General features: G+C 38.4%; 1 protein-coding gene across 16 annotated transcripts in view; it reads left to right on the top strand.

Annotated features, from left to right (window-relative positions):
* Positions 1-19,749, top strand: part of Itpr (Inositol 1,4,5,-trisphosphate receptor) — a 590,630-nt gene that overhangs the window by 167,515 nt on the left and 403,366 nt on the right. For all 16 annotated transcript variants that reach the window (XM_070084086.1, XM_070084085.1, XM_070084080.1 and 13 more), the window contains 2 exons: positions 6,201-6,306; positions 17,823-18,010. In XM_070084086.1, the coding sequence (XP_069940187.1) occupies positions 6,201-6,306; positions 17,823-18,010 (294 nt within the window). The remainder of the gene's footprint in view (positions 1-6,200; positions 6,307-17,822; positions 18,011-19,749) is intronic.

The raw sequence follows: 19,749 nt of genomic DNA, 5'->3' as shown, positions 1-19,749 counted from the left end.
CGATTGTAATGACACCAAAAAAAAAGCAAAACAAAATTTGATGGAAAACTGAAGGAATTACGCTCTCGCGATGTTAGCGACCTCGGCGATATTTACAAATCGGCGATTTCACCCACTTTGAGCCCTATTTTCAGCTAATTCCATTGTTCCAGTCAACCAAACTCATAGCTATTTCTTTAGAACTCCATTTTTCTATCGATTAAGTACAAGAAACTGCCCATTTACCGATTTCAACTACCCAATACCATGGTCAGAAATTTGCAATTTGGCCAATTTCATGAAAATTAAAAAATATGACAATTTCAAAATAAGTTCCAGAATGAACATTGCAGACATTCCTGGCTCTAAAATAACATTTTCTTTGTTCATCAGTCACATCTCCAGGCCTCTCTGATATTACTCTTGCTTTCTATTTTGAATTTTTACTCAAACAAAAAATAGAAGATTTTCTGTTATGCAGACTGCAATACTGTAATAATTGTACAAATAATGGCAACCCATTCATGACTGCATATTAGAATGGCTAGTTGGACAATGACATCATTTGCTTTCTGTTGAACATCGGCAAAAATCAAACATTTTCCCTACTTTGAGCTCCATTTCCAAGTTCTTTTTATAGTAAAACCAATCAAAATCACCACTATTCTATAATATGTTTTCCATTTTATCAAATGAGACCAAGAAAATGAGAATACAACCATAAATGCTATACGAAAATAGACCACAAAGTTGGCATTTTAATTAAAAAAAACGGTCGGAGTTTTTTTTTCTCATTATGCACTGCATGCTGCAGGATTTTTTTTATATGGTGCACACTGACCACACAGACTAATTCTCTCACATGTGGGCCTACCAGCTTTCTCCTGCTTGATTTGAAGCCGCTAGAATTTATGAGTACATGTACGTCAAACACGGTACGTCGTAAGACCGAAACGGTCTTACGACCGAAACGGTCAAAGGGTTAAAGGAGGGGTTAGGGATATTGGCAGTTTGGAGGGATGTGTAATAGGACGGTATATATACAGTGGTCCCCCGCCTTACGATCAGCTCCCAACTCGAACAGTTATGTAAGTGTATTTTTGTAAGTGCTTTTGTACGTGTATTTTTGGAGGTCTGAAATGGACTAATCTAATTTACAATATTCCTTATGGGAACAAATTCGTTCAGTAACGGCACCCGAACAGACTTCTGGAATGAATTAATATCGCAAGTCGGGGGTCCACTGTAATTGGGGCCCTGATTTTATATTCTGTAGGGTGTTTAATATATTATTTCAGGTCACTTTTTATATTGTATCTTTATATATGCTTCTAAGCTGTTGTATCTGGGCACCTCTGCAAAAACAGTGATTATGTGTGAGGGAGGTGAAAGTGTTGAATGATTATGAAAGTATTTTTGTTTTGGGGATATTCTTTCTTTTTGGGTTACCCTGCCTAGGTGGGAGATGGCCGACTTGTTAAAAAAAAAAAAGAGTAATATGGAGAGCAGAATAGCAAATGAACAAGGAGGCTTTAGGAAGGGTATGGAGTGTGTAGACCAAGTGTTTATAATGTAACACATGGGTGAACAGTATTTAGATAAGGGTAAAGAGGTTTTTGTGGCATTTATGGATTTGGAAAAGGTGTATGACAGGGTGGATTGGAGGACAATGTGGCAGATGTTGCAAATGTATGGAAAAGGATGTAGGTTATTAAAAGCAGTGAAGAATTTTTACAAAGATAGCTCGTGTTAGAGTATGTAGGCGATGGGAGAACATTTCCAAGTAAACGTAGGCCTAAGACAGGGATGTGTGATGTCACTATGGGAAGAGGTGGGGGGTTAAAAGATAAAGAATCTAACACAAAGTGGGAGTTGTCCCCGATGCTCTTTGCTGATGACACTGCTTTTGGGAGATTCTGAAGAGAAGTTGCAGAGGTTGGTTGATAAGTTTGGTAGGGTATGTAAAAGAAAATTTAAGTGAATATAGGAAAGAGTAAGATGATGAGGATAAAAAATATAGGTGACGAATGATTGGATATCAGGTTGGAGGGAGAGAGTATGGAGGAGGTGAATGTATTCGGATGTTTAGGAGTGGACGTATTAGCAGATGGGTCTGTGAAAGATGAGGTGAATCATAGAATTGATGAGGGGAAAAAGGTGAGTGGTGTACTGAGGAGTCTGTGGACATTAAGAACTTTGTCCATGGAAGCGAAGAGGGGAATGTATGAGAGTATAATTATACCAACTCTCTTATATGGGTGTGAAGCATGGGTGGTGAATGTTGCAACAAGGAGAAGGCTAGAGGCAGTGGAGATGTCATGTCTGTGGGCAGTGTGTGGTGTGAATATAATGTAGAGAATTCGTAGTTTGGAAATGAGGAGAAGGTGTGGGATTACCAAAACTATTATCCGAAGGGCTGAAGAGGTGTTGTTGAGGTGGTTTGGATGTGTTGAGAGGATGGAACGAAATAAAATGACTTTGAGAATGTATAAATCTTCAGTGGAGGGAAGACGGGGTAGGGGTCGGCCTAGGAAATGTTAGAGGGAGGGGTTAAAGGAGGTTTTGTGTGTGAGGGGCTTCAACATCTAGCAGGCATGTGTCAGTGTTTTAGATAGGAGCGAATGGAGACAAATGTAGGTATTTTTAGGACTTGACGTTCTGTTGGAGTGTGAGGAAGGTAGCATTTATGAAGGTATTCAGGGAAACCGGCAGGCCGGACTCGAGTCCTGGAGATGGGAAGTACAGTGCCTGCACTCTGAAGGAGGGGTGTTAATGCTGCAGTTTTATAACTGTAGTGTAAGCACACCTCTGGCAAGACAGTGGAGTGAATGATGGTGAAAATCTTCCTTTTTCGAGCCACCTTACCTTGGTGGGAAGCAGCCAGTGTGTTAATAAAAAAAAATTTTTTTTATTTCTCATGTAGATGTGCATTTTGAGCACAGCTCCCATAGATAGGTTGTAAGTGGTAAATTTTGGTCGAGATATAAGAGTATGGGTTTGTACAGTGAGTGTGTATTGTATAAAAAAAAATCTTGCCCCACATGATCGTGATAGGAAAAGTAAAAATTTTGACCTTGTATGTTGTTTAACCCTTTGACTGTTTCGGCCATATATATATATACGTCTTACGAGGTACCGTGTTTGACGCATATATACTCATAAATTCTAGCGGCTTCAAATCAAACAGGAGAAAGCTGGTAGGCCCACATGTGAGAGAATGGGTCTGTGTGGTCAGTGTGCACCATATAAAAAAAATCCTGGAGCACGCAGTGCATAATGAGAGGAAAAAAACCCTACCATTTTTTTAATTAAAATGCCGACTTTGTGGACTATTTTTGTATAGTATTTATGGATGTATTCTCGTTTTCTTGGTCTCAATTGATAGAATGGAAAACATATAGAAATAGTGGTGATTTTGATTGGTTTTACTATTAGAAGAACCTTTAAATGGAGCTCAAGGTAGGGGAAATGTTTGATTTTTACCGATGTTCAAAAGTAAACAAATGATGTCATTGTCCAATAAATGTCCAACTAGCCATTCTAATATGCAGTCATGAATGGGATGACATTATTTGTGCAGTTATTACAATATTGCAGTAGTCTGCATAACAGTAAATCTTCTGTTTTTTGTTTGAATAAAAATTCAAAATAGAAAGCAAGAGTAATATCAGATGCCTGGAGACGTGACTAATGAACAAAGAAAATGTTATTTTAGAGCCAGGAATGTCTGCTTTGTTCATTCTGGACCTTATTTTGAAATTGTCATTTTTTTTTTAATTTTTGTGAAATTGGCCAAATTGCAAATTTCTGGCCACGTTATTGGGAAGTTGAAATTGGTAAATGGGCAGTTTCTTGTACTCAATCGATAGAAAAAATGGAGTTCTAAAGAAATAGCTATGAGTTTGGTCGACTGGAACAATGGAATTAGCTGAAAATAGGGCTCAAATTGGGTGAAATTGCCGATTTGTATATATCGCCGAGGTCGCTAACTTCGCAAGAGCATAATTCCGTTAGTTTTCCATCGAATTTCGTTTTTTTGGTGTCATTACAATCTGGAAAAAATTCTCTAACATTTCATAAGAAAAATAATTTTTTTTTTTAATTTTGCGACACCAGGAGACACCTCAGGATTGGGGGTTGAGACAGTCGAAAGGTTAAAATAGTGACTTTGAGGTGCTTTTTTGCAGATGGTTTTGATGGGTTTATTGGTGGTTTCTTGGTATCATTTGATAGTATGGAAGATAGCTATTTGACTAGAAATGATTTTGATTGGTTTCGGGATCAGTAGTGGAGTGAAATTTGGCTCGAAGCATTAGGAATACAGTGGACCCCCGGTATACGATATTAATCCGTTCCTGAGAGCTCATCGTATGCCAAAATTATCAGAAGGCGAATTAATTTTCCCCATAAGAAATAATGGAAATCAAATTAATCCGTGCAAGACACCCAAAAGTACTATGAAAAAAAAAGTTTTACCACATGAAATATTAAGTTTAATGCACACAAACTGAAGAAGACATGCACAGTTAGTAGTACTCTACTAACAATAGAATACAGTACATGACACTTACCTTTAATGAAGTTCTGGTGATGATTGATGGGATGGGAGGAGGGGAGAGTGTCGAACTTAATGTTTAGAAGGGGAATCCCCTTCCATTAGGACTTGAGGTAGAAAGTCCTTTTCTAGGGTTACTTCCCTTCTTCTTTTAATGCCACTAGGACCAGCTTGAGAGTCACTGGACCTCTGTCGCACAACAGATCTGTCCATAGTGCTCTGTACCTCCCGTTCCTTTATGATTTGTCTAAAATGGGCCACAACATTGTCATTGTAATAGTCACCAACATGGCTTGCAACAGCTGTGTTAGGGTGATTTTCATCCATAAAGGTTTGCAGTTCAACCCACTTTCCACACATTTCCTTAATTTTTGAAGTAGGCGCAATGGATTCCACAACTGGCATAGGCTTCTCAGGGTTAGCCCCAAACCCTTCAATATCTTTCTTAATTTCCATACTAATTCTCACCCTTTTTACCACAGGGTTGGCACTAGAAGCTTTCTTGGGGCTCATGGTGACTTATTTTGCAGAAACAAGCACCAAAAACACTGTGATAATATGGAATGTACCGAATGTATGCTTAGATGTGAGCACACTGGCTGGCTTGTAAACACTGGCACTCACATGGTGTGGCGGATTTTTAACGAGTGGCGAGGCAAAATTTTGGCATTAAAATGCATCGAATACCAAATTTAACGTATACCGATGCCATCGAATACCGGGGGTCCACTGTATTCAATTTCTGTCAGTATTCCTGAGGACAGGTAAGGTTCCCTTCAGCCCTTGGTCTGTTTTACGGGTTTTTAACCCTTAAACTGTCCAAACGTAGATGTACGTTTTTTCAACATTTGAAAGTATGTAAAAAAAGTAGATCTTTTTTTTTTTTACATTTGAAAACGTGTAAAAAAAACTTTGATCTACTTTTTTTTTGTTATATTTGAAAATATATAAAAAAAAACATAGATCTACTTTTGGAGCACTACACATATGAACGTAGATCTGCTTGTACAGTTTAAGGGTTAATAGGTCTGATTCATTTATTTTTTTATCATCCAATTGGAGTGATGATGAATTCAAAATGGAAGGCAAGTGTAATATAGGAGAGGTCTGAGGATGTGAATAATAAACGAAGGAAATGTTTTAGTGCCAGGAATGTCTACATTGTTTATTTTGCGCTATTTTTAAATTTGCATTTTTTTTTTTTTTTTAGTTTTGTGTAAAATTGGCCAATTTACCAACTTCTGAGTACTTTATAGTTGAGTGTTCTCAGTTGATAGAATGTAAGACATACTAGCAAAATAGCTAAGAATTGGATGAATGGAGCAATGGAATTGGCTTTAAATGGGCAAAATTGCTGTTGTATACATTGCGCCCAGACCGCTAATTTGTACTTGTGTAATTTCATAAGTTTTCCATCAAATTTTGTACTTTTGATACTGTTGCCTTCATAAAAAGTTTCTCTTACTATTTTAGAAGAAATAATTGTTTTTTTTTTTTTTTGAGAATGTGGACACTGAGAGGAATATTAATTTTGTGGATGTTGACAGTGAAAGGGTTAAAACTTTCCTGAGCCTTACTCTTTAATCATTATTGTGGAATGATTACATATTTAGCTTAAGTTGTGATTGATGTGTTAAGCCCTATTTAAATTGAATATATTTTTCAGATTGGTTGAAGAGGATATAGAAGTAGAAGTTGATGTTGAGGGCTCTGGTCGTGTGGTGGCCATTGAACGTGATGAAGAGGTTGTCTTGACATGGAATAATGGCCAGGTAGAATTCTGAATTGTATGATAAAATAATGACTTTGTTCTTAAGTACAATAGGGTCCCGGTTGATGTCATTCTGCTAATACAGACATTTCAAATTATGATTAAAACTCACTATATGGCTCCTCCCAATCTGACTCTTAATACAGTCACTGTGCACTACCCAGTTTGTTTACAATCTCCATGAACTCAGCATCCCTCCATTATGTCTGGAAACTTTCCAAAATTTCAAGTGTTTTAAAGTTATTGCGTATTCTATACATATTTTTTAACGCATTGGCCGTCTCCCAACGAGCCAGGGTGACCCAAAAAGAAAGAAAAAATTTGATCATTATTCAAAACGTTCACCATCATTCATACAAGTATACACTCAAATATGTACTCTGATAATTATACAGTGGACCCTAGCATAGCGCTATTAATCCATTCCTGAGAGCTCAATGTTATGCGAAATTTTTGTTATGCGAATGAATTTTCCCGGTAAGAATTTTTTTTTTTTTTTATCACACTGGCCTATTCCCACCAAGGCAGGGTGGCCCAAAAAAGAAAAACTTTCACCATCATTCACTCCATCACTGTCTTGCCAGAAGGGTGCTTTACACTACAGTTTTTAAACTGCAACATTAACACCCCTCCAGAGTGCAGGCACTGTACTTCCCATCTCCAGGACTCAAGTCCGGCCTGCCGGTTTCCCTGAACCCCTTCATAAATGTTACTTTGCTCACACTCCAACAGCACGTCAAGTATTAAAAACCATTTGTCTCCATTCACTCCTATCAAACACGCTCATGCATGCCTGCTGGAAGTCCAAGCCCCTCGCACACAAAACCTCCTTTACCCCCTCCCTCCAACCTTTCCTAGGCCGACCCCTACCCCGCCTTCCTTCCACTACAGACTGATACACTCTTGGAGTCACTCTGTTTCGCTCCATTCTCTCTACATGTCCGAACCACCTCAACAACCCTTCCTCAGCTCTCTGGACAACAGTTTTGGTAATCCCGCACCTCCTCCTAACTTCCAAACTACAAATTCTCTGCATTATATTCACACCACGCATTGCCCTCAGACATGACATCTCCGCTTCCTCCAGCCTTCTCCTTGCTGCAACATTCATCACCCATGCTTCACACCCATATAAGAGCGTTGGTAAAACTATACTCTCATACATTCCCCTCTTTGCCTCCAAGGACAAAGTTCTTTGTCTCCACAGACTCCTAAGTGCACCACTCACCCTTTTCCCCTCATCAATTCTATGATTCACCTCATCTTTCATAGACCCATCTGCTGACACGTCCACTCCCAAATATCTGAATACATTAACCTCCTCCATACTCTCTCCCTCCAATCTGATATCCAATCTTTCATCACCTAATCTTTTTGTTATCCTCATTACCTTACTCTTTCCTGTATTCACTTTTAATTTTCTTCTTTTGCACACCCTACCAAATTCATCCACCAACCTCTGCAGCTTCTCTTCAGAATCTCCCAAGAGCACAGTGTCATCAGCAAAGAGCAACTGTGACAACTCCCACTTTATGTGTGATTCTTTATCTTTTAACTCCACGCCTCTTGCCAAGACCCTCGCATTTACTTCTCTTACAACCCCATCTATAAATATATTAAACAACCATGGTGACATCACACATCCTTGTCTAAGGCCTACTTTTACTGGGAAATAATTTCCCTCTTTCCTACATACTCTAACTTGAGCCTCACTATCCTCGTAAAAGCTCTTCACTGCTTTCAGTAACCTACCTCCTACACCATACACCTGCAACATCTGCCACATTTCCCCCCTATCCACCCTGTCATACGCCTTTTCCAAATCCATAAATGCCACAAAGACCTCTTCAGCCTTATCTAAATACTGTTCACTTATATGTTTCACTGTAAACACCTGGTCCACACATCCCCTACCTTTCCTAAAGCCTCCTTGTTCATCTGCTATCCTATTCTCCGTCTTACTCTTAATTCTTTCAATAATAACTCTACCATACACTTTACCAGGTATACTCAACAGACTTATCCCCCTATAATTTTTGCACTCTCTTTTGTCCCCTTTGCCTTTATACAAAGGAACTAGGCATGCTCTCTGCCAATCCCTAGGTACCTTACCCTCTTCCATACATTTATTAAATAATTGCACCAACCACTCCAAAACTATATCCTCACCTGCTTTTAACATTTCTATCTTTATCCCATCAATCCCAGCTGCCTTAACACCTTTCATTTTACCTACTGCCTCACAAACTTCCCCCACACTCACAACTGGCTCTTCTTCACTCCTACAAGATGTTATTCCTCCTTGCCCTATACACGAAATCACAGCCTCCCTATCTTCATCAACATTTAACAATTCCTCAAAATATTCCCTCCATCTTCCCAATACCTCTAACTCTCCATTTAATAACTCTCCTCTCCTATTTTTAACTGACAAATCCATTTGATCTCTAGGCTTCCTTAATTTGTTAATCTCACTCCAAAACTTTTTCTTATTTTCAACAAAATTTGTTGATAACATCTCACCCACTCTCTCATTTGCTCTCTTTTTACATTGCTTCACCACTCTCTTAACCTCTCTCTTTTTCTCCATATACTCTTCCCTCCTTGCATCACTTCTACTTTGTAAAAACTTCTCATATGATAACTTTTTCTCCCTTACTACTCTTTACATCATCATTCCACCAATCGCTCCTCTTCCCTCCCGCACCCACCTTCCTGTAACCACAAACTTCTGCTGAACACTCCAACACTACATTTTTAAACCTACCCCATACCTCTTCGACCCCATTGCCTATGCTCTCATTAGCCCATCTATCCTCCAATAGCTGTTTATATCTTACCCTAACTGCCTCCTCTTTTAGTTTATAAACCTTCACCTCTCTCTTCCCTGATGCTTCTATTCTCCTTGTATCCCATCTACCTTTTACTCTCAGTGTAGCTACAACTAGAAAGTGATCTGATATATCTGTGGCCCCTCTATAAACATGTACATCCTGAAGTCTACTCAACAGTCTTTTATCTACCAATACATAATCCAACAAACTACTGTCATTTCGCCCTACATCATATCTTGTATACTTATTTATCCTCTTTTTCTTAAAATATGTATTACCTATAACTAAACCCCTTTCTATACAAAGTTCAATCAAAGGGCTCCCATTTTCATTTACACCTGGCACCCCAAACTTACCTACCACACCCTCTCTAAAAGTTTCTCCTACTTTAGCATTCAGGTCCCCTACCACAATTACTCTCTCACTTGGTTCAAAGGCTCCTATACATTCACTTAACATTTCCCAAAATCCCTCTCTCTCCTCTACACTCCTTTCTTCTCCAGGTGCATACACGCTTATTATGACCCACTTTTCGCATCCAACCTTTACTTTAATCGACATTATTCTTGAATTTACACATTCATATTCTCTTTTCTTCTTCTATAACTGATCCTTCAACATTACTGCTACCCCTTCCTTTGCTCTAACTCTCTCAGATACTCCAGATTTAATTCCATTTATTTCCCCCCACTGAAACTCCCCTACCCCCTTCAGCTTTGTTTTGCTTAGGGCCAGGACATCCAACTTCTTTTCATTCATAACATCAGCAATCATCTGTTTCTTGTCATCCGCACTACATCCTCACACATTCAAGCATCCCAGTTTTATAAAGTTTTTCTTCTTCTCTTTTTTAGTAAATGTCTACAAGAGAAGGGGTTACTAGCCCATTGCTCCTGGCATTTTAGTCGCCTCATACGACACGCATAGCTTACGGAGGAAAGATTCTTTTCCACTTCCCCATGGACAATAGAAGAAATAAAGAAGAACAAGAGCTATTTAGAAAAAGGAGAAAAACCTAGATGTATGTATATATATATGCATGTGCGTGTCTGTGAAGTGTGACCAAAGTGTAAGTAGGAGTAGCAAGATATCTCTGTTATCTAGCTTGTTTATGAGACAGAAAAAGAAACCTGCAATCCTACCATCATGCAAAACAGTTACAGGTTTCTGTTTCACGGTCATCTGGCAGGACGGTAGTACTTCCCTGGGTGGTTGCTGTCTCCCAACCTACTACCTATAATGGAAATCAAATTAATCCATTCCTGACACCCAAAAGTATGAAAATTTTTTTTTTTTACCACATGAAATCTTAATTTTAATACACACAAACTGAAGAAGACATGCACAGTTACATGACACTTACCTTTATTGAAGATCTGGTGATGATTGATGGGATGGGAGGAGGGGAGAGTGTTGATGGTCTTAGTGTTTAGAAGGGGAATCCCCTTCCTTTAGGACTTGAGGTGTCAAGTCCTTTTCCTGGGTTACTTCCCTTCTTCTTTTAATGCCACTAGGACCAGCTTCAGTCACTGGATTTCTGGTTCACAACATTGTCAGTGTAATAGTCACCAGCAGGGCTTGCAACAGCTGTCTGAGGGTGATTTTCATCCATGAAGGTTTGCACTTTAAGCCACATTGCACAGATTTCCTTAATCTTTGAAGTAGGCATCTTCTTCAGTTTCTCTCTCCCCTCCGAAGCAGTTTCCTCAGGTGTGGCCTCATGCTGATGAAGATGATCTAGCAGCTCATCAGTGGTTAGTTCTTCATTGTCCTACTCCACCAACTCTTCCACATCATCCCCACTAACCTCCAACCCCAAGGACTTTCCCAATGCCACAATGGATTCCTCAACTGGCATAGGATTCCCAGGGTTAGCCTCAAACCCTTCAAAATCCCTTTGATCTACACATTCTGGCCACAGTTTCTTCCAAGCAGAGTTCAAGGTCCTCTTAGTCACTTCCTCCCAAGCCTTACCTATAAGGTTTACACAATTGAGGATATTAAAATGCTCTCTCCAAAACTCTCTTAGAGTCAATTGAGTTTCTGAGGTCACTACAAAGCACCTTTCAAACAGAGCTTTCGTGTACAGTTTTTTGAAGTTTGCAATAACCTGCTGGTCCATGGGCTGCAGGAGAGGAGTGGTATTAGGAGGCAAACACTTCACCTTAATGAAGCTCATGTCCCCACAAAGTTGCTCTGCCAAGTCTGTAGGATGACCAGGGGCATTGTCTTACACCAGGAGGCACTTAAGGTCTAATTTCTTTTCAGTTAGGTAATTTTTCACATTGGGGGCAAATGCTTGGTGTAACCAGTCATAGAAAAAGTCCCTAGTGACCCAAGCCTTACTGTTTGCCCTCCACAGCACACACAAATTAGCCTTGAGGATATTCTTTTGCCTGAACGCTCAGGGAGTTTCAGAGTGATACACCAATAAAGGCTTCACTTTGCAATCACCACAAGCATTGGCACACATGAGAAGAGTAAGTCTGTCTTTCATAGGCTTATGTCCTGGGAGTGCCTTTTCCTCCTGAGTAATGTAGGTCCTGCTTGGCATTTTCTTCCAAAACAGGCCTGTTTCGTCACAATTAAACACTTGTTCAGGTTTCAGTCCTTCACTGTCTATGTACTCCTTGAATTCCTGCACATATTTTTCAGCTGCTTTGTGGTCTGAACTGGCAGCCTCACCATGCGTTATCACACTATGTATGCCACTACGCTTCTTAAATCTCTCAAACCAACCTTTGCTGACCTTAAATTTACTCATTTCATCATCACTAGTTGCAGGCATTTTTCTAATTACATCCTGATGCAACTTCCTAGCCTTTTCACTTATGATCACTTGAAAGATGCTATCTCCTGCTATCTGTTTTTCGTTTATTCACACCAATAAGAGTCTCTCAACATCTTCTATCACTTGCGATCTCTGTTTCGAAAACACAGTTGAACCTTTGGCAAGAACAGCTTCCTTGATTGCCGTTTTCTTGGGCACAATAGTAGCGATGGTTGATTGGCCAGCTCGGAGACACGTACTTCACTTTCATACTTAGCAATGATCTCTTTCTTCATCTCTATAGTAATTCTCACCCTTTTTGCTGTAGGGTTGGCACTAGAAGCTTTCTTGGGGCCCATGGTCACTTATTTTGCAGATGAAATCACCAAAAACGCTGTAATAATACGAAATGTTCCGATTGTATGCTTGGATGGTACCGCGGAGACTGGCTGGTAAACAGTGCCACTGGCGGAACATGTGAGGCTGGCTGAGGGTGCACATTAGATGCGTCTCGGACGAATAGCGTTGAGCGAGTTTTTTAGCAGTATGCGATGCAAAATTTTAACGATAAAATGTATCCGTATGCGGATTTAACGTTATGTGATGCCAACGGTATGTGAGGGTCCACTGTACTTATGTGTATCTGTACCTAAATACACTGACTGCGTAGGTACACATTAAAATCACTAAACATCTCTTTACTCTTGAAAATGCCATATTAATAATAATCTCTGGGGCGCATTAAATGTCGTATATTATGTGAATATAGACATTTCCATTAATCCATCTATGATATTTTTTCAAAATTATACATGAAACATAATATATAACATATAAACATGATACATACACCCAGAGTAGAATAAATTTGACAAATATGAGATGTGTTAGCCTCCCGGCTTGTTGGAGGTGACGGCAAAAATTACATTTCTCCTGGTCAAACCACCACCACCACTCATAGGTATGGAGCACTTTATATGTCGTATATTACGTTAATAAAGACATTTTCATTAATGTCTTTCATATGCACTAACGTGAAGGCAACTTGTACATAATGTAAATGATTGTATTGTGGGGTAAATGCTTCACCAACTCATGCGTATGTACTTGTATGGACGAAAATGGACAGGTATTAACCCTTTGAGGGTTTTGGTCGTACTAGTACGTCTTACGCGCGTAGGGGTTTTTGACGTACTAGTACTCATAAATTCTAGCGGCCTCAAATCTAGTGGGAGAAAGCTGGTAGGCCTTCATATGAAAGAGTGGGTCTATGTGGTCAGTGTGCACAGTCTAAAAAAAATCCTGCAGCACACAGTGCATAATGAGAAAAAAAAAACTTTGACCATTTTTTTTGAATAAATCAGCGACTTTGCAGTGTATTTTCGTATGGTATTTATTGTTGTATTCTAGTTTTCTTGGTCTCATTTTATAGAATGGAAGACATATTACAGAAATTGAGATGATTTTGACTGGTTTTACAATGAAAGGTGCCTTGAAATTGAGCTCAAAGTAGCAGAAATGTTCGATTTTTACAAAACTTCAAAAGTAAACAAATCGTGCCAAGCGTGCAATACACGTCAACTGGTGAGTCTAATATTCTTTCACAAGTGCACCAATAATATTTATACCATTTTTTACACTAATGCAGTAGTCTGCATAACAGTAAATCTTATATTTTTTGTGAAAATAAAAATTCAAAGTGGGAAGCAAAAGAATATAAGAGGGGCCTTGAGACGTGACTAATGACTAGAGGAAATGTCATTTTAGTGCCAGGAATGTCTTTCTTGTTTATTCTGGACCCTATTCGGAAATTTTCATCTTTTGAAATTTGTGTGAAATTGGCAAAATTGCTGAATTCTGACCACTGTACTGGATAGTTGAATTTCATAAATGGGTGGTTTCTTGCACCCATTCGATAGAAAAAATGGAGTTCTAGCGAAATATTCATGTTTTTTGTCGACTAGTACAGTGAAATTGGCCGAAAATGGGGCTCAAAGTGGGCAAAATCGCCGATGCATAAACATCGCCGAGACCGCTAACTTTGCGAGAGCATAATTCCGTAAGTTTTCTATCAAATTTAAAACTTTTGGTGTCTTTATGATCGGGGAAAGATTCTCTATCTTTTCATAAGAGAAAATAATTTTTTTTTTTTTTAAATTTGGCCGACCCTGAGAACGAGTTTCGGAGAGGGCCTGTCGACCCTCAAAGGGTTAATACACGTCTGAAAAAGTGACTCCCCTTATGGCTTAGTCTTGTTTACATTCTATGCCTTGTATATTTTGTGAAGGTATGGTGTGGGAGCTAGCTCACCTGACTTTTTTTTTACAATAAATACTCACCTCTCACCCTACATTAAGAGTACAAATGCTTTAAGATATGTAATGTATGTATGCCTGCACTTTAAAGGAGGGGTTTGGGATATTGGCAATTTGGAGGAATATGTTATATATCTTTATATATGCTTCTAAGCTGTTGTATCTGGGCCTTTGCAAAGACAGTGATTATGTATGAGTGAGGTGAAAGTGATGAATGATGAAAGTATTTTCTTGTTAGGGATTTTCTTTCTTTTTGAGTCACCCTGCTTTGGTGGGAGATGGCCGACTTGTTGAAAAAAAAAAAATGTAATGAATGTACTGAGTGTGCATTTTTTGACCAGTGAGATGTTTTATTCTATTTATCCATTAGGGATCATTTTTGTTAGATCTAATTTCCCTACTCGGAGCAAAAGTTGTCTGGCCAGCTACAACTATGCTCTGAAATATGCCATATTGGCAGCCAACACCATCTACCTGACTCATAGCCAGGTCTTCGCAATTTAGCCCACCCAGGTAATTTCTCATTCCTGTGAAGTCGGCCAAGCGGAAATCTGGGACAGAGACTTGATTGCAGTTATCTGGGTAATTCCATGATATATTGAAACTAAGTGATTTGTGATCGCTTATCCCAAGCTCATCATTAACCTCAAGATTATTAATTAGTGATTCTTTATTGGCAAGAACCAAGTCAAGCAGGTTGTTTCCTCTAGTTGGTTCTGTCACAAAGTGTTTTAAAAAGCAATCCTGAACTGTATCAAGAAAGTCTCTAGACTCAAGATTTCCTGTCATATTGTTCCAATCAATTTGTCTAACATTAAAATCTCCCATTTACACAACATTTTCATATCTAGACACCTTATGAATTTCATCCCATAGCAGCTTATTGCACTCCCCTTCAAGGTGTGGGGGCCTATAAATCACACCCAAAATTAATTTTTCATGACCCTCGAGAAATTGTAGCCAAACAGATTCTGTATCCAATGTTTCTAATCTTATATCTTGTCTAACACAACATTTTAAATTGTCTCTGACTTCCATCACCACTCCACCACCTTTCCTGTTGACCGTATCAGTATGGAATAGTTTATAACCCTGTATGTTGCATTCAGAAGGCATTTCTCTATCTTTCAAGTTGAACCAGGTCTCCGTTATAGCAATAATATCTGTATTACCTGCACTTGCAAGTAATCTTAGCTCATCTATCTTATTTCTTAGACTCCTACTATTTGTGTAGTAAACCTTAAGGAAGCTAGTCACTTGTTGCCCTCTACTATCTTTTAAACATATCCCTGGGGTATCCTGGTAATATCTGCTGTTTTCAACCCTAATATGTACCGCAGCCTGGTTGTTTCCCACAAACACCCATCGCTCTATAATCTATCAGTTTGAAATCCTGGACAAGTCATCATTAACCTTCTCAATCGAAATGGCTAATGTAGTCACTCCCTTGCATACATGTCACATTTGCCATAGAATTTGTCCCAGTTATCATAAAAACATTAACCCTTTGACTGTTGCAACCCCAAATCCTGAAGTGTCTCTGTGTCACAAAATATTCAAAAATTTTTTATGAAATGATAGAAAATCTTTTCCTGATGGTAATGACACCAAGAGTAAGAAATTTGATGGAAAACTTACGGAATTACGCTCTCGCGAAGTTAGTGATCTTGGCGACATATGCGCATTGGCGATTTCGCCCACTTTGAGCCCATTTTTCGGCCATTTCCATTGTTCCAGTCAACCAGGCTCATATCTGCTTCTTTAGAACTGCATTTGTTCTATCAGTTGAGTACAAGAAACTGTCCATTTACCAATTTCAACTGCCCAATAAAGTGGTCAGAAATTGGCAATTTGGCCATGATTGTAAAAATGGTATGAATAATATCATTGCACTTGTGAAAGAATACAGTATTAGATTCACCAGTTGACGTGTATTGAATGCGTGGCGTGATTTGTTTACTCTCGAACATCAGCAAAAATCGAACATTTCCGCTACCTTGAGCTCAATTTCAAGGTCCTTTTCATCGTGAAACTAATCAAAATCATCTCCATTTCTGTAATATGTATTCCATTCTGTCAAATGAGACCAAGAAAACAACCATAAATAATATACAAAAATGCACCTCAAAGTCAGCGTTTTAATCCAAAAACACGGAGTTTTTTTTTTCTCATTATGTACCATGTGCTGCAGGATTTTTTTTTTATACTGTGCACACTGACAACATTGACCCATTCTCTCACATGTGGGCCTACCAGCTTTCTGCAGCTTGATTTGAAGTCGCTAGAATTTTGGAGTATTAATACGTAAGGAACATTGTCTCCTAAGATGTGTATATATACGACCGAAGCAGTCAAAGGGTTAAATAAATCAATGCATTTAGTAACAAAATATTTGGAAGTGTTTGGGAATTTGGAAACTTCAGCAAATAAAGGAATGCATTTTTTTATTTAATCTGTAGAGTAACAGATATAAATAAGATGAAGGCACATTTCTTAAACATACTACTACAGAAAAAATACAATTGGATTTTCACCTGAAAAATTAATATTTATGCTACATTTTTTGATCAAACTGTACCAGACGCCGCACATGTGCAGCGTCTGGTTGTCTTTGTTGTGGACGTTTCGCCATCCAGTGGCTGGCTGGATGGCGAAACGTCTACGATGGGGATGCCCGGGTGTTGTGCAAATGTCTTAATTTCATCTTGTCGGTATTATATACCATTCTTGTACTACTACTACTACTACTACCACCACCACCTCTTCCTGCCTATATATAGCCGTCCTGCTCCACCTCTGGTTAGTGTGACTTTGTCAATGGTCCAAGTCGGACCGAAACGTCGTCGTAAGCTTCTCTCTTTTATGTGCGGGTTATTTGTGTAACCCTCTTATATTACACTTGAATTTTTATTCACATAAAAAATAGAAGATTTACTGTTATGCAGACTACTGCATTATTGTAAAAATGATATAAATAATATCAGTGCATTTATGAAAGCATATTAGACCCACCAGTTGACATGTATTAGACGCCTGGCGTGATTTGTTTACGTTGAACATCGGCAAAAATTGAACATTTCCACTACTTTGAGCTCAGTTTCAAGGTACTTTTAGTCTGTAAACCATTCAAAATCATTTCTAGTTCTGTAATATATCTTCCATTCTTTCATAAGAGACCAAGAAAATGGGAATACAACCATAAATACCACATGTAAATACACCAGAAAATTGGTGTTTTAAACTAAAAACATGGTTGCATTTTTTTCTCGTGCGCTGCAGGATTTTGTTTATACTGCACACACTGACCACTCAGACCCATTCTCTCACATGTAGACCTACCAGCTTTCTCCCATAAAATTTGGAAGCTGCTAGAATTTTGGTGTAGTATTATGGGCAGACACTGGCTTGCAATCTGTAATATTATGGGACCAACAGTGAAAGGGTTAATAACCATTCAACAGAGAAAACAAACAAAAATCAGAGATTTTATTAAAAAATTAACTTATTACATGTTTATTTCTTGACAAATCTGCAGTAGATTTGAGTCCAGTACACACTCATAAAACAAATACTGTAATTAAAATTTTATTAATTTCAGTGTTCGAAGTCTATAGTGGAATTAGCAAACCGTGCTGAGAACTTGAGTGATTCTGATGGTGGTGAAGATCGTCTTATCCTGGAATACTACAGACACATGCTTGATCTCTTCTCTAACATGTGCCTTGACCGTCAGTACTTGGCAATACGGCCTCTCTCACCATTACTCAAGATAAATCTGATGTTGAAGTATGTAAAATGAATGGTGCTTTTAGGAATTTAATCATCAGATTTGGTTCGCAATTGAAATGAACATTTTTCTTGGAGCTGTGCTAGATGTTAGTGACTAGCTCTTACGTATTTACTTAAAAATTATACAAAATTACAAAAATCCAATTAATATTGTGATATCTGTGCATTATCATAATGCCATATATGTTCTGTATTTTTTCATAAGAAAGGAATTTTATATAAGCTTTGTATTCTTTGAATATCTCTGTTAGCTGCTTATGGAGTTATTCTTTACTAATTATTGAAATTGTGTGATAAGATCATAATGCCATTTTAGTTATAAAATAATGCAGCACACATGGACAAATTAGTGATACAGGAGGCCCTCCACATTCACGAGGATTAGGAGATCAAGAACCTTGTGAATCTCTAAAATTCACGAATGTTTTGTGCGCAAATATGATGTAGGGGAATATAATAATACTGTACTGTAGCAATCACGAATGTTTTGATGTGCAGATATATTGTAGGGAAATATAATAATAGCATTTACTTAGCCTAACAATACTGCTTCCTTAACCTATTGAACCATGAACAATCATAAAACACATGAAAACATCGTAAAATATTGTTCATACATGTTATGGTTTAATAACAAATAATGAACAAGCAAAACACTCACCGCTCGTAAGGTTAGGCAGATGAACTCTGATGACTTGTGATGATGATGACGATGATGGTGATGATAGCCATGTCTGGGGGCCATACTTGTACCACCACACAAACACATGTGTACGGTAGAACACGAACAGTAACGGGACAATGACTGAGTGAGTGGCAGACTGGAGGGCTGCCAGTTGAGGGGGTAAGAGGGAGGGTAATAGGGACGCAGCGGGAAGCATGTTCCCCTACTTTTTTCTAGCATTTGTTTGGTAAATATGCTTGGGCGGCTGGGCATTCATGAATGTTCAAAGCTCACGAAAGTGGAACTCACGAAAGTGGAGGGCTAGCTGTACAAAAATATAGTACAAGGCTATGTGTTTATTAGTAATTGTTTGTTGCATTATTACTGACTTGATTCAGATATTGTACATGAAGGCAGTAGATTAAATTTTTCAGAATTAAAAAATTTCATTTCCTAAAAGTTTTTAATAAAATGTTTCATGGTAAATGTCATGTTTGGTATAACAATATCACTCAGATTCTTCAACCAGCATTGTATTTATATGGCTGGAGAATTCTGTTTATGTAATTAGGACTTCTCAAAGCAAGAATATCAGAGCTAAATTAGGTAATACAAGATTAGGGAGTTTACATAAGTTGTATTATAATAATATGCCAGGAATGGTTCAAGGGAGAGGGTGAAGGAGGCTTTGAGTTTAAGAGCTTGAACATCCAGCAGGCTTGTGTGAGCATGTTAAAGAGTGAATGGAAAAAAGTTATTTTTTAATTGAAGTACTGTTGGAGTGTAAGCAAGGTAACATTTGTACAAGGATTCATTGAAACCAGTTATCCGAACTTGAATCCTAGAGGTGGGAAGGTCAGTGGCTGCACTCTAAGTAAAGGGTGTAGATGTTGCCATTAGGAAGCACATTGACTGTCATGTCAGCACACTTCTGGAAAGACAAGAGATTGAATGAATGATGGTGAATGTGTTTCCTTCTTTGGACAACATCTCTTTTTTTTCCTCATGTCTCTCAATGAAGGAATTTTCTGTTTTTAGACTTTCTTCATAATTTTTTTCAACATGGTATATT

Source organism: Cherax quadricarinatus, chromosome 11, assembly GCF_038502225.1.
Source record: "Cherax quadricarinatus isolate ZL_2023a chromosome 11, ASM3850222v1, whole genome shotgun sequence".
Taxonomy (NCBI): domain Eukaryota; kingdom Metazoa; phylum Arthropoda; class Malacostraca; order Decapoda; family Parastacidae; genus Cherax; species Cherax quadricarinatus.
Note: the sequence above shows the minus strand (reverse complement) of the source record. Positions and strands in the feature narration are given on the sequence as shown.